At 40.7% G+C, this 13567-nt stretch overlaps 1 protein-coding gene across 3 annotated transcripts in view; it reads left to right on the forward strand.

The window, feature by feature from the left end:
* Positions 1-13567, forward strand: part of ezh1 (enhancer of zeste 1 polycomb repressive complex 2 subunit) — a 17608-nt gene that overhangs the window by 1317 nt on the left and 2724 nt on the right. For all 3 annotated transcript variants that reach the window (XM_014023354.1, XM_014023337.1, XM_014023346.1), the window contains exons 2-14: positions 788-975; positions 1488-1613; positions 1736-1858; positions 2001-2118; positions 4053-4268; positions 4893-4995; positions 5272-5435; positions 6720-6811; positions 6918-7080; positions 8924-9108; positions 11378-11469; positions 11550-11578; positions 11667-11792. In XM_014023354.1, the coding sequence (XP_013878808.1) occupies positions 788-975; positions 1488-1613; positions 1736-1858; positions 2001-2118; positions 4053-4268; positions 4893-4995; positions 5272-5435; positions 6720-6811; positions 6918-7080; positions 8924-9108; positions 11378-11469; positions 11550-11578; positions 11667-11792 (1725 nt within the window). The remainder of the gene's footprint in view (positions 1-787; positions 976-1487; positions 1614-1735; positions 1859-2000; positions 2119-4052; positions 4269-4892; positions 4996-5271; positions 5436-6719; positions 6812-6917; positions 7081-8923; positions 9109-11377; positions 11470-11549; positions 11579-11666; positions 11793-13567) is intronic.

Consider the following 13567-nt stretch of genomic DNA (forward strand, 5'->3'; position numbering starts at 1 on the left):
TCCTGAAACGAGGAAATTGTGAAAAACAAACAGTTTGTTTGAAATAATTTGAGTGTTAATTAAAGTTAACTGCAGGCCACACATGTTGCATTGAACATATTGCACAAGCGGCTGAGTTTGAACTGTTTTGTCTTCCTGTAAACAAAATATCTGTGGATTTGAGTGAAACTCTCATAGGGACTAATCATTGGCTGAACATCTAGAGTTGTTTAACTTTTGGAGTCGGTCCCATATAGGATGGCTCCCACAGCGAACTGACCTTAGGAAACACAAAACTACAGTATAACTCTGTTAAGTTTACAAATATTGAGCTAAAACTTGGTATGGTSGTAGCTAAAAGTCTATTCCAACACATACTCAGAGGTCTACACATCTCTGCTTAAAACTTTGACATTAACTGATGATGTCAATTTGTTAACAAATTATTTTAAAACAAATTGCTGTACACTCGGAAAGTAACATTTGAATGTACATCTATAATAAGTCATTATTTTTGGAGTCAACCCAATTCAAGATGGCTGCCTGAGATGATCCTGTTTGTCAAGCATTAACACATTATGTGAGAAATTACAATCATATGTGGCATCTAATATTCTTTATTTGCATGGTTTGACTAAAACACACAACTCTGTCCCTTCGAATCYTCAGCTGATCTTATTCAAAGTTTCTGCTGAGAAAGGCAATGTGCATTAAACTCAGTTTTCAGAAATGACTCAGGAAAATAATCTAATATTGAAGTGATAAAAGTTTGTCTTTCTTGTCGTGTTTTTTTTTTTCTTTTAAAAAGTGATGGAAGGAACAGCCTCAACAGCCTCGGTCCCAGCCCCAGCCCCTGGCTCTGGCATCCCCCCATCAGCTCCGAGACCCCCCATCTTCACGCCGTCCCGCAGCCTATTAGAATGGAGAAGGAGGGTAAAGTCTGAGTACATGCGCCTACGCCAGTTAAAGCGCCTTAAAAAAGTCGATGAGGTCAAGGTTGGTCAAGGGTTTTATTGATGGGTTAAAGGTACTCAAAGCAAAGTTATGTAGACTGGTCAAAAATGTCAGACAATATGTCAGACAATAAGTAACAAATCCACTTTTTTTTCCTTATATTGATGCTTAATGTGTCAGTTGATTAGAAATTTGTAAGTAAAATTAGTTTATATGTCCATGGAAAAGCCATTTGGGTGAGAAGTGTGACAGTTTGACTATGTTGATACGTATTTATGCTCAGAATTTGTTGAGTTTTACGCAAATAAAAGTGCATTGTTTACACTGAGTGCATACCCACATTTTCAGAATCGTATATCAATATATCTGTAACACTACTGGATGAAACTTTTTCAAACTGCACCATTTAATCTGGTTCAGGGTAACATCTTTTGTTGCTAGGTTCCACCGTTTGCAATGAGTACCTTTTTAATAATTATACATGCTAGCAAGAAATTTCCCTTGGCGTGTGCTGTGGCTGTTTTTGTGACTCTGCYTTTTTCCTCTGTTTTTAGACCCTGTTCATGTCCAACAGGCAAAAGATTGAGCAGCAGGCAAATCTCCTGAACTCAGAGTGGTCCAAGTTGAGGATTCAGTCCGTCCCTGTTTCCACCTTTAGTGGAGCTCTCGCCAATAAGAAGGTGTGTTTCCTGCAAAAATAAATAAATTAAAAAAAGCAACGTGCAGGATGATTAGAGTGTTAGAAAACTGCTCGGTCGAGCGGAGGAGTTTAACTCCAGCCCCACCTCTGCTTCTCTTTCAGATGTGTTCGGTGGAGTTTGGTTTCCCAGGATTCAAATCTCAAGCTGTTGCCATGAAGCCGCTGTCAACGGTGGCAGGGATTCCCTTCATGTACTCGTGGTCCCCTCTGCAGCACAACTTCATGGTACGACAGAAACCACATGGAAGATGATYGAGCACGCTTTGTTTGTTGTTTTACTTGTGCAACTTTAGACAACTGAAGTTTTAGCATTAGCTTCAGCACCAAAAAGTGCCACAGGTGAATTTGTGTGGGGTTTATGTTGCAGGTGGAGGATGAGACGTTCCTCCACAACATTCCTTACATGGGCGACGAGGTGCTTGAGCAGGACGAGGCCTTCCTGGAGGAGCTCATAGACAACTATGATGGTGTCCARGGTGACAGAGGTTTGTGACAAAATCCTTTACATTCACATCCTCAATCTGYTTTACTTTACAGGTTGATTTCTACAACAGAATATATGTTTAAGTTCTAATCTGCAGGTCTTCTTGTGAATTTGGTTTGATGTATTTAAAAGGGGACAGTGCAGTTTAATAAAARATGTGGCATTTCATAAGTTAAAAAAGCCAGAATTAGCCAAAATGGTATTTTTCATTTGCAATCCCCTGGCCATGACATTTAAAAATCAATAAAATACAAGAATATAAATACAATAATACGCACAATAAGGTCAAGGCATTGGATTAGACACATTTCGATACATTAAGAACATGCTAAAATAAAAACAATACAACACAAATCTGCAGTACCACACATCAAATGCATTTTCTATTTAGTGTTCACAGGTGTATGAATCAACAAGTCATTTTTTCAGGTCTTTAGCCGAAACCTTATYGGTCAGATCAAAAAGAAAAAATAAGTAGGTCCTCTGGATGGTTCTTCTTTAGTGAGACGTTTCGTCTCTCCTCCAAGAGACTTCTTCAGCCTGATAAGTTTCAGGTGAACTCAGCCTTAAAAGCTCTGCCTCCACATGGTGGACAAAGAGGTCAGTCACATGCAAAAGAGGGCCATCGCCTAACAATAGGRTTGATTAGCTCTATTGTMCATAGAGGGTCATGTGCCCCATCACCTGACTTARTGGTTTGAATGCTGTGGTTCTTAGGTGTCGTGTCATGTGTATGTAGTGAATGCAGGCGGGGCTCAAATCCCCATTGTTTTTGTTTTTTCCCCCCTTTGTGTTGTCATCATTGGGGCCCTGATTCCCACCTTTTGCTCACAGGGGGCTGAGTCATACTTGCAATAACAGCATTGTAGGAGGAGGACAACTGGACACGCAGGCCTCCACCTCTGCTTATAGGTCAGAGGTCTGCAACCATGTAGCTCTGGGGCCTTATGCAGCTCTTTGGTCCTTCTGCAGTGGCTCTTTAAAGTTTTGAGCAACACAAATTCAAGATTTATTTTGTTTTTACACTCAAAAGAAAAGGCTAGCTTTAGCAGTTTTCCTGTCAATCTGTTTGCAAATATGTGATCGGTACTATTAATACAAGGAGCGAAACATGTTGATTAGATCATGCTAGAAACTTGTTGCCCTCTTCTATCCAATATCCAGCCTTACAGTATGACAATTCCCTCAAATCCATCTGGATTTTATTGAAATACCTTTAAGACAAGTTGCTGTGAAGAAATTGAAGAAAAAAACAGGGTTTTTATAATTCATTGTTTTCATTTTAATAAAATTTGGCAAAAACTACTTTTTTGTTGTTGTTGTTTACTAGAATATATTTTATTTTGCCTTCCTTCAACAAACTTGAAGTGGCCCACAGGCCACTAGCTGATAGTCACAATTTTAGCAGAGTTTTTCCAAAATGTTTTTATTGAAATTTTCAAAAAAAAAAAAAAGACATGGAGTGATCTGAACGAATTTTTTAAATATATGTTCTCATGTCTGAGAAAAGCAACAACAAAAATAAAAAATAAATAAAAAAAATTAAAATTTAAATAATGAAACAAAACAAAACAGAGCTTCTCAAAACTGGGGTAATTAAGCCATAGCAGGCATAATAAAGACATTTAGCTTGGAAAACTGCAGGTTCCAGCAAGACAATATTTCAACTAGTCCTCCAACAAGTCTGTGTTCTTGATAAAGTTAATGAAAGGACCCCAAATCCTCTCAAAAAGCTCTTGTTTGGATTTCCTAATGATTTTAGCCCATTTTATAGCTCTGGACACATTTTATTTGTGAGCCAGATGGCTTCAGTTTGTAAAAGTTGAAGACCCCTGTTATAGGTAGTTGTCTTATTAATGTTTCTTCATTCCTTAGAGATATTTAAGAAATAAGTTGCAACAGCTTTTAGGTTCTGACATGCTGATTGTGTCCCAGAGGGGGGCTTCATCAGCGACGAGATCTTCAAGGAGCTAGTGGACGCCTTGAGCCAGTACTCTGACCATGACGATGAAGATGAGGAGGAGTCTGCGGCGGTGGAGGCTGCGGGGAAGAAAGAGGAGGAGAGGATGATGAGGAGGAGCTCGGCTGAGGCTTCGGAGGAGAACAGAGCTGGAGCGTTAACCAGGAGGAAAAAGAGAAGCGCTGTTGAGGGTGAGCTTTTCTCGCCTGTGCCCCGTTTTGAATTCTGAGTCGTTCGGTGTGCGAACAAGGCGCGCACTGTTCTTCTTCTGACACTGCGCAGCTGCCACAAGGTCACAGCGCCACAGCAGCACTTCAGCTGGCATTGTTGCATTTAAAGCCGGCGTTGTTCCTCTGTGAGGTCACCGTGTTTGAGGGAGCTTGTTTGCCCGTGACACTGATATGACCCGACTCGAATTACAGAACTTAGCGACCTCTTGCGCTTGGATTTATGGGAAAGTAAACGGTGGAGAAACTTCGCCAACACAAAGTGATAGTGAAATGGATATGCAGCATCTTTCAGTGAGCACATCTCMAACTCATGCATAGTTTAGGGCTGGAGTCTTCAACCTTTTATATGCCAAAGAGCCAGGTTTACCATGTTTCTCATAAAATAAAGCAGCAAAGGTCACTTATTTTCACAGAAAGGTGTTTCCAGAACACTGACTGGCCTTGAGAGAAGAGAAAAACATGCTGTTGCAAAATGTTTGAAAGAGCATATTGCATAAGGCTWTATTTGTGAGTCTGTATCAAAACCTGATGTGTTGACAGATCTTGTGTATTTGTGTAACAATCCTTGTTCCGTGTCTCCAAAAGTGCGGGATTTGTCCGGCAGTAAGAGGATCCCCAGCGATAAGATTTTCACAGCCATCGCCTCAATGTTTCCCTACAAAGGCACCACYGAGGAGCTGAAAGAGAAGTAAGAAAAAAGTGCTGTCAGTTAAAAGATCTATGTGCACCGTGTTGATTAGGCTGTTGAGTTCACCATGGAGACCTAAGCAGTCAGGGGGGTGGGCGGGGGGAGTAATAATGGCGGCTTCCTCTCAGGCTCCCTGACTCAAAGGGGTTGCATCAGCATCTGAAAGAGCTCAGCAACTCTTTGCCCATCACCGCCAGACATTCCTCTAAGCACACGAATGCTGTTCCCTGAAGAAGTGACCTAACGACATGTTTTTTCTCTCCACGTCTTCCACAGGTACAAGGATCTACTGGAGCCTCCGGGCCCAGTGAAGCTGCCCCCCCTCTGCACCCCCAACCTAGACGGACCCTTTGCGAAGTCTGTGCAGAGAGAGCAGTCGCTGCACTCGTTCCACACGCTCTTCTGCAGACGCTGCTTCAAATACGACTGTTTCCTCCACCGTAATGACTTAATTTCTGTTTGTTTTCCTTCACAAAACGCATGCAAATTATTGCACAACTTGAAAGGTTTGATGTGGCGTCAGGGGTCTGCAGCTCCTCTGCAGAGGCTGGCCAAAAATAACATTACAATTATTAATGTTTAARGTTTATTTAAGTTGACAAAAAGAATAGAAAGTTGAGCAGTTTATTTGGGAAAAATGCTTTGAAAGCAAAAAAGATGTTTCTGTTGAGAAATTAGACATGTTAACATTCAATTCAATTTATTTYTATAGGGTCAAATCACAACAAACATTGTCTCAAGGCACTGTACATAAAACAATCTAAAGAAGTCAGCAGATTGGGTTGAATCCTCACTTCATCACAAGCTGCGTTTCCATTGACCATGAAAATGTGCAAATTAGAATTTTGAAAATAAATTTGCTCAACGGAAACATGTCGGTTTCGAAAAAAATTACGTTTTTCGACAAAATGTTTTTGCACTAGGATGACGTGGTATTTCGGACGTATCGAAATTAGTGTTTTTCGCAAAACTGCAATGGAAACAGTTTTTCCGAGTCACGTGATCAACAACCGGCAGTTTCTGCTGGCGAAAAAGACGATGACGAAGAAGATAACAGGAAGTAGATACAGTCGTAATATCACAGAAGTAGTATAAATTGTAAACTCACCGACTACAATTTCCCAAAAACACAGCATACGTAGCCGCTCCCAAGTAGGGACTTGTCTCTGGAAAGCCTCGATAAAAGACTCCGACGTCTCCTCTGATGATGAGCGCTAGTGTCATGGTAGCAACATGCTATGTGTTTACATCCATCGCCGCCATGTTTGTAATGACTTATCGTGAGAACAAACATATTCACGCGTGARTTTAATAGCATTTCTTACTTAATGGAAACACCGCAGTTGCGAAACTGTGTTTTTCGACATAAACAGAATATCGACAAAGTTTTGCACACATTTGCAYTGGAAACGCAGCTACAGTCTCCCACCCTGAGCAGCACATTGGCGACAGTGGGAAGGAAAAAAAACTTCCTTTCAACAGGAAGAAARCTTCAACAAAACCAGGCTCAGTCTGCCTCAACTGGTGGAAGAAACCTGGTAACATAGAGTAAACCCACAGTTTCTCATTATCACATGTAAATCAAAATAAAGGCGTAAGTAAAGCCAAACTAACTGGCTTTTGTACTTGAAGGATGCAGACCCCTGGTGAAGTTATTTGGATGTTCAAAATGTACATCTAGAATGTTCACCTGGTTGTAAGAATGTTTTTCTCTGTTGATGAAGCTTTCCATGCTACACCAAATGTTTACAAGCGGAAGAGCAAAGAGATCCGCATGGAGACCGAGCCGTGTGGTGACGACTGTTTCCTGTTACAGGTATGAGACCTGCAACCACACAACAAATCCATGCCTTCTGCCCGCTGCAGGACTTGTTATATTTTAACGTTTCTCATGTTTTTCCATCACTGGACCGTCTGTGAAGAAAGGAGCTAAAGAGTTCTTGGATCAGAATGCGTTACGGTCACATAGATCTCGGAGGCGACGGCGGCAGCAGCGCCCCACCAGTTCTGGTTGTGCCGGACCAACGGGGTCTGCTGAGGAGAGCAAGGAGGGCGACAGTGACCGTGAAACCACCTCCTCCTCAGGTAGGATACTGATCTCACAYCAGGTGGCTTTGTTCTGCTTAAATAAAAGATGTCTGCTACAGCAAACTGACACTACAAAAATGGCTATACTACATAACTGAGCCAATGTTAATTGTGAACTTACAGATACTGAGCTAGAATTTGATGTGGTAGCAGTGGGGAGTCGTTACAATATGAATGGCTGGAGTTCAGAGACCAAGATGTTCTGAGCATAACATCTTACAATACAGCATGAGCTCAGTTAATACTGTATTGTTTTGAGGSTTTGACCAGAWSGTTACAGCATTGCCATTTTCTCAATGTTAGATATTTYTAGTCAAAAACTTTGGCTTGAAAGGTGGTTATGATTAACATTCCTTAAAGGAAGGCTTTACATATTCATAAACTATATCTTTGAAGGAGACATGCTTGAATCCTCCTTTTTCACATTTAAATCATTCAGTAGATTGCTATATAAAATATAACTGTAATGTTTTGGTCGGAATTCTTCCTTATTGTAACTCCACAAGCCCCTCTTTCACCCCTTTTTCTGAGCTGTCTCTTAGATCAACTTGTTTTGAGGCGGTCCCTTTAAATCCAAAACAACTTGCTTCACACCCGGCCCCCCTCCAGCTTCCATTCCTGGTATTCCCGGTCCACTCTACCTTGATAGAAGGGTTTATGACTATATAGCTGCGCAGAAACTTTTTATTTACAAATGATATAAAAGATGTCAAAAAGAAAAGGGAAGACTTTTCCATCCAGCCTTACACGTTGGAGCCAGAGTCTGATCCAGAGCAGAGAAGAATAAAGATGACCAAAATGTAGTTGGTAACTCTACATTATTTAGCATTTCCGTTGCAAATATTGTGATGTAATAATTCAGAAAATGTCATAAAAAACAGAGAAACTGACCAGGTTGAAAAATATGACTGAAGATATCACAGCACCGGGAGAAACTGCATTAAACGTTTCCGCCTCCCACACACAAGTACACAACAAAATGCAGTTAACAGGTGAAAAAGTACATTATGCATGATATGTCCCCTTAGGATACTCTTTGAGTCAGTGAGTCAGTGAGTAGCATCATTCTTTATAACCTTTTTTTAACTCGTCCATTCTGCGGTGCTGTCTGGCCTAACTGGCTACATCTACTGAAAAGGAAAAAGATCTGGTTTCAAATGACAGCTTTCAAGTCATATCCTGCTTTTTCTTTGGGTTTTTCTTCTTACATCGACCCCCGAAGTCAGCTGTTTTCTTGCCAAACATAAAAAACCAAACATTATTTCTACATGATTCAGCCTCTGCATAAACACTGTCTTCCTGCGATTTTTTTCCCCGCCTCTTTCTCCATAATTTCTGCAGACATCTTTTTGTGGTGAGTAAGAAGGAGAAATAAGAAGAGAAACAAAATCCTGTGGCGTTTTAATTTTCCTCCTGTTCACAGCAGCCCTCTCAGGTTCCCATTAGTGCCGCGCTGAAAGCCGGTGTTGGAAATAACTGGTGATCAGCCAGTGACTCAGCAGACTTTCTCGCAAGTGTTGTGACYATGTGGAAAAAACCAGATTGGTGAGCAGATTATTAAAGAGCATAAAAAGCTGGAGCATGTGGCCACCGCAGTGCTCCATTCAGCCTGTTGCCAAGCAACATTCATCCTTCTGCCTTTGAAAGGAGCATTCATTTTAAAGGTTCATATTTGTCAAATGAAAAAACATTATTCCCACTGTTTATTTAAAAAAATATTTGTAGGTTTGTGCCACATTAGTACTTAAAAGTAGATAAGCTACAAAAACAGCCAATAACATTTTACAATCTTTTCATGTTTGTGTTTGTTTCTTTTTTTTTTCTTTTTGCTGCAAATCAGAGGGGAATTCGCGCTGCCAGACTCCCACCAAGCTGCGTCCAGGCGAGGAGGATGGGGAACAGCAGGCATGCTGTGTGGTCCAGTGGAGTGGGGCAGAAGAGTCGCTGTTCAGGGTTTTGCACGGCACATACTTCAACAACTTCTGCTCCATCGCTCGTCTCATCGGTACCAAGAACTGCAAACAGGTGAGGGTCAAAAAATCTCTGATCATCTGTTATCAGTCTTTAAAGGGATCCATGATTAGTTGTAACATTAGACTTTATTTGATAAACGTTTATTTTAACTGTAAAACAAAGACTGTAAAAATACTGTAGGCTGTTTTTTAGTTTTGTATTTTTTTTAAATATATTTTAACACTCAAAGCATTCTGGGTAAATGATGACATGGATAGGTCCTCGGTGCGAGGCTGCTAGCGAGCTATATCCACCCTGAAGGTTAAACTTGGACAATATCCGACGATCGGCTCTTTTAAATGAAACCAGAGAGCGTTGACAGAGAGGAGAAGGTAGAAATGACTCAGCCTGTAACTGAAAATGTGGATGGAGGACAACAGAGCTGCTTCTTGGAAGAACCTCAACTTAGCCTGTTAGCTTTTGCGCCGACGCTATATTGCCTTATATGTATTAGCTTGGCGCTAGCTCGACAAACTAACAAGCTAAACTGAGGTCCTCCATACATATTTTCATTTACAGGCTGAGTCAATTTTGTGTTCCCCTCTCTGTCATGTGGATGGAGGACCTCAGTGATGAGAGGAGAATGTGTAGCACTGAGCTAATACATAAAAATGGTGATGGCGTCGGGGCTAACGCTAAAGCTAACAGGCTAAGCTGAGGTTCTTCTTCCATGAAGCAGTTCTGTTGTCCTCCATCCATATTTTCAGTTACAGGCTGAGTCATTTCTACCTTCTCCTCTCTGTCAACGCTCTCTGGTTTCATTTAAAAGAGTCGATCATCAGATATTGTCCAAGATTAACCTTCAGGGTGGATATAGCTCMCTAGCAGCCTCYCACRGAGGACCTATCCACGTCATCATTTACCCAGAATGCTTTGTGTGTAAYTAAAATGGCCCCGTCCGTGTAATATCTTTTTAAACTTTTAGTTTAAAAATTATAAAAACTGAACAGACCACAGTATTGTTACAGTCTCTATTTTACAGTTAAAATATTTGTTTATTAAATAAAGTCTAATGTTACAACTAATCAGGGATCCCTTTAAGAACTTGAGTTTTTGAGTAAATACCCTATTATCTCTGTTATATATATCAGTAGTTCTGTTTTAATATGATCTCTGGTGTAGACCCCACTAAAATGACGCATGGTTGTTTTGAAACAAAGTCGGCAACATTTTTGTGTTGCTGATGTGATGTTTTGCTTGCGTCAGTGTATGTCGGGCTTGTGGTTTTATGGTGCAGATTATTGGGTCGGCTGAAGAGAAGACAGCATGTTGCAGCAGAAACAGTGACTCTTTACCAGACGCCACATTTCTCATAATTACTCATGATGCAAGTTCTCAGAAAGTCCCAGTGAGGGTGGTCCTGGAAAAGATGTTGTAACCTTACAGGGAACATATCATACAAAATCCACTTTTTTTAGCCGTTAAATGCATTTTGTGGTGGAGTCTTTAGGAGTGCAGAAAATTTGAACTTGTTCTGTTTTCTCTATTTTCAGTGACGCTTTCTGAACTATTGCGTCTCAGAATTTGCAACGGAATTGCCTAATCAGGTTTAAAGAGACAGCCTCAAAACGAGTTGATTTGAGACACACCTCAAAAAAGGGGTGAAAGAGGGGCTTGTGGAGTTACAATAGGGAGGAATTCAGACCAAAGCATTGCAGTTCCACTTTTTATAGACCCCAACTGAAGGATTTAAAGTGTAAAAGGGATTTAAAAGCATAATATTACATCACAAATCCTTTTATCTTCATTTAAAGTGGACATATGTAGACATATGTAAAAAAACACGGTCCTTTTTCAGACACATTATATTTCATTTCCATCATAGGTGGCTCTCTTTCTCTTAAAATTAGCTCTTTCAGAACTAGTAGTTCTGCAAATCACAGAAACTTGATCAGTTCTTATTGAAAATGCAAAAACCAGCTGCATCATTTTGTCTTTGACTTAAAGAAGAGGCCAAATCTGGGTTTTGGCAACCAGAGGTGTATTTGTGTGTGTGTATGTGTATATGTGTGTGTATGTGTATATGTGTGTGTATGTGTATGTGTGTGTAAACTGACACAGATTTGTGTTTGGCCTGCTCGCTGTAGTTTTGAAAGCAGAAGATGGAGTGAGGCAGGATGTTTTGTGACACTTTTCTTGTGGCTTACGGAGCTTGCCCCATTTTTGTATTTATTTATTTATTTATTTATTGCACAATTTTAATCGCAACAAGGACAACGCGGTTGCTATAAATGTGCAAGATGAAATCGTGGGAAATCGTTGCTTTTGTCATTTCTTATAGGTSTACGAGTTTGCCGTCAAAGAGGCTCTGATTCACCGCGTTCCTTTGGAAGATGGAGGCATCTCACCCCAGAAGAAGAAAAGAAAACACAGGCAAGATAAGTTTTAAGACCTACGTAAGTTARAAGACTTATAAAACTAAATACAACTATTGTGTTTGTTTGATTTTGCAGATTATGGGCAAAAATTCAGCTGAAGAAAGGTACATCATGTTTGCTTCTGCAGCATGATCGTAACACACAACTCCGCTTCCAGTGTTGTTCTGAGGGCTTTGTCCTGTGTTGCTCTAGATAACACATCCAATCAGGTGTACAACTATCAGCCATGTGACCACCCCGACCACCCCTGTGACAGCTCCTGTCCTTGTGTGATGACCCAGAATTTTTGTGAGAAGTTCTGCCAGTGTGAGCCTGAGTGTAAGTGGCGCCTTTATTTATTTATTTATTTCATCCATCATAAGTTCTACAAAAAAAAAGCTCTTTTCGTCACATGAAAAATAGCTACYTTGGTTTTGCTTTTCCAGGTAAAGAACATTTTTCTCTGAATGTTCTGATGTGTTCAGAAGAAAAGCCCTGTGCTGTGTCACAGGGGAGCAGAGCTGTAATATGTTTTTGCTGRGGTCAGACAAGAAATTGCCCTCTAGTGGGAATAGGTGGTTGTCTGTTTATGACAAAGCTGCATTTTAAAATGAGGTGTTTTTCTGCCTCAGAACTGACCCAAAACAGTTTTTTTTTTCTAAAATAGCCACATGGTGTAAGAACTCTTTCCTTTCATTTATTCATTTTCTTTATTATGCACTCTGGAGAGCCATCAATTCAACAATGGGGATAACATGAAGTAAACACTTCTCTCTTGTTTTGAAAGAACGATTGGTCTCATTTGTTCTCGCGTTGTGGTCCAGTCACCTTCTTTCCCCTCCTCCTCCTCATTATCCCCGCCTTTTCCCGTAGCAGAGGAGAACCAGCGCCAAACAGGAAGCAGCCCCCAATTCAACATGTGTGTGCTTTAAAGGCTTGGAGAGAAATCAAAGGGATGTCACGAGCTCTCTGGCTGACGTACAGCATCATCAGTATGAGTCAAACCGTTCCAGCTTAAAGAAGCTTAATGATACAGACTCACAAATTCATAGAGGCTATGAGTGGGGGGGTTTAAAAACATTACCGGGGGGGTCGGTCTGCACCCCTTGTTGTGGACAATTTTCTCTAAGTAGACACTTCTGAAAATAACTTTGACTCATTTTTTTACTGAAGCTTTTCAGTTCATCTGCCCGGAGAGTGTCATGTTGCACACTTCAGCATTTCTGCCAGCAGAGGTCTCTGACTGATTAATCTCTCATCACTTCTCCGTGTGCACTGTAGCTTTTAAAGTAGGAGCGCTCAATGAAGTCCTCATCTCGTTACACCCGGCGTAAAACCAAGCGTGCATGTCAGACAAAGATCATACCAGTAGTTAAACACGAGGGTGGTAGTGTGATGGTCTGGGGCTGCTTATTTGCCCTAATTAATAAAGAATTTCCAGTCATCGGTTTGTGACAATAAACTCAAAAACACTTGGTTTGGTTGTATTTCAGAACAATGATCTGAAATATTCCTTTACGTTGATGTAAGAGGTTTATCACCATTTATTATAAACAGTGTTGTTTTCGTTAACGATGACGAAACATTTTCGTTGACGCCCCCTTTTTTCATGACATAACGAGACGGTAACAAAATAAACACAGCTCTTTGATGACTAAGACGTGGCGAAACATGTGTGCGTTTTRGTTGACGAGACGAGACTGGACGAAAATATTAGTCGGTGGTCTGTCAATCATTTAGAATGTAGAGTGGAGGGAGGGACAGCAGCYCTGTTACACACACGTGTACACACAGCAGCACAGAACATTTCTCCTCTCATTCAGTAAAGAAGGAGGACAAACAGCCTGCGCCGCTTCGCAAAAAAAATTAAATGAAATAAATTTTAAAAAGTCTGTCCATCACCTGTAGCTTAACCAGGGAGTAACGTCTCCACCATTAAATCTGTCGCAGGTCCATTCTGAGCTCAGGAGCTGTTTGTTTACGTTCATGACGACAGTAAAACTTTTTTTTTTTTTTTTTGGCCGGGGGGTGAGTTAGCAACTGCGCATGTCAGTGCTTCTGTTCTGAATAAAAGCCTGGTGCATGTAAACACTCGTTTGCACAAGTTTAATAGT

The sequence above is a fragment of the Austrofundulus limnaeus genome, unplaced genomic scaffold (genome assembly GCF_001266775.1).
Source record: "Austrofundulus limnaeus strain Quisiro unplaced genomic scaffold, Austrofundulus_limnaeus-1.0 Scaffold4, whole genome shotgun sequence".
NCBI lineage: Eukaryota > Metazoa > Chordata > Actinopteri > Cyprinodontiformes > Rivulidae > Austrofundulus > Austrofundulus limnaeus.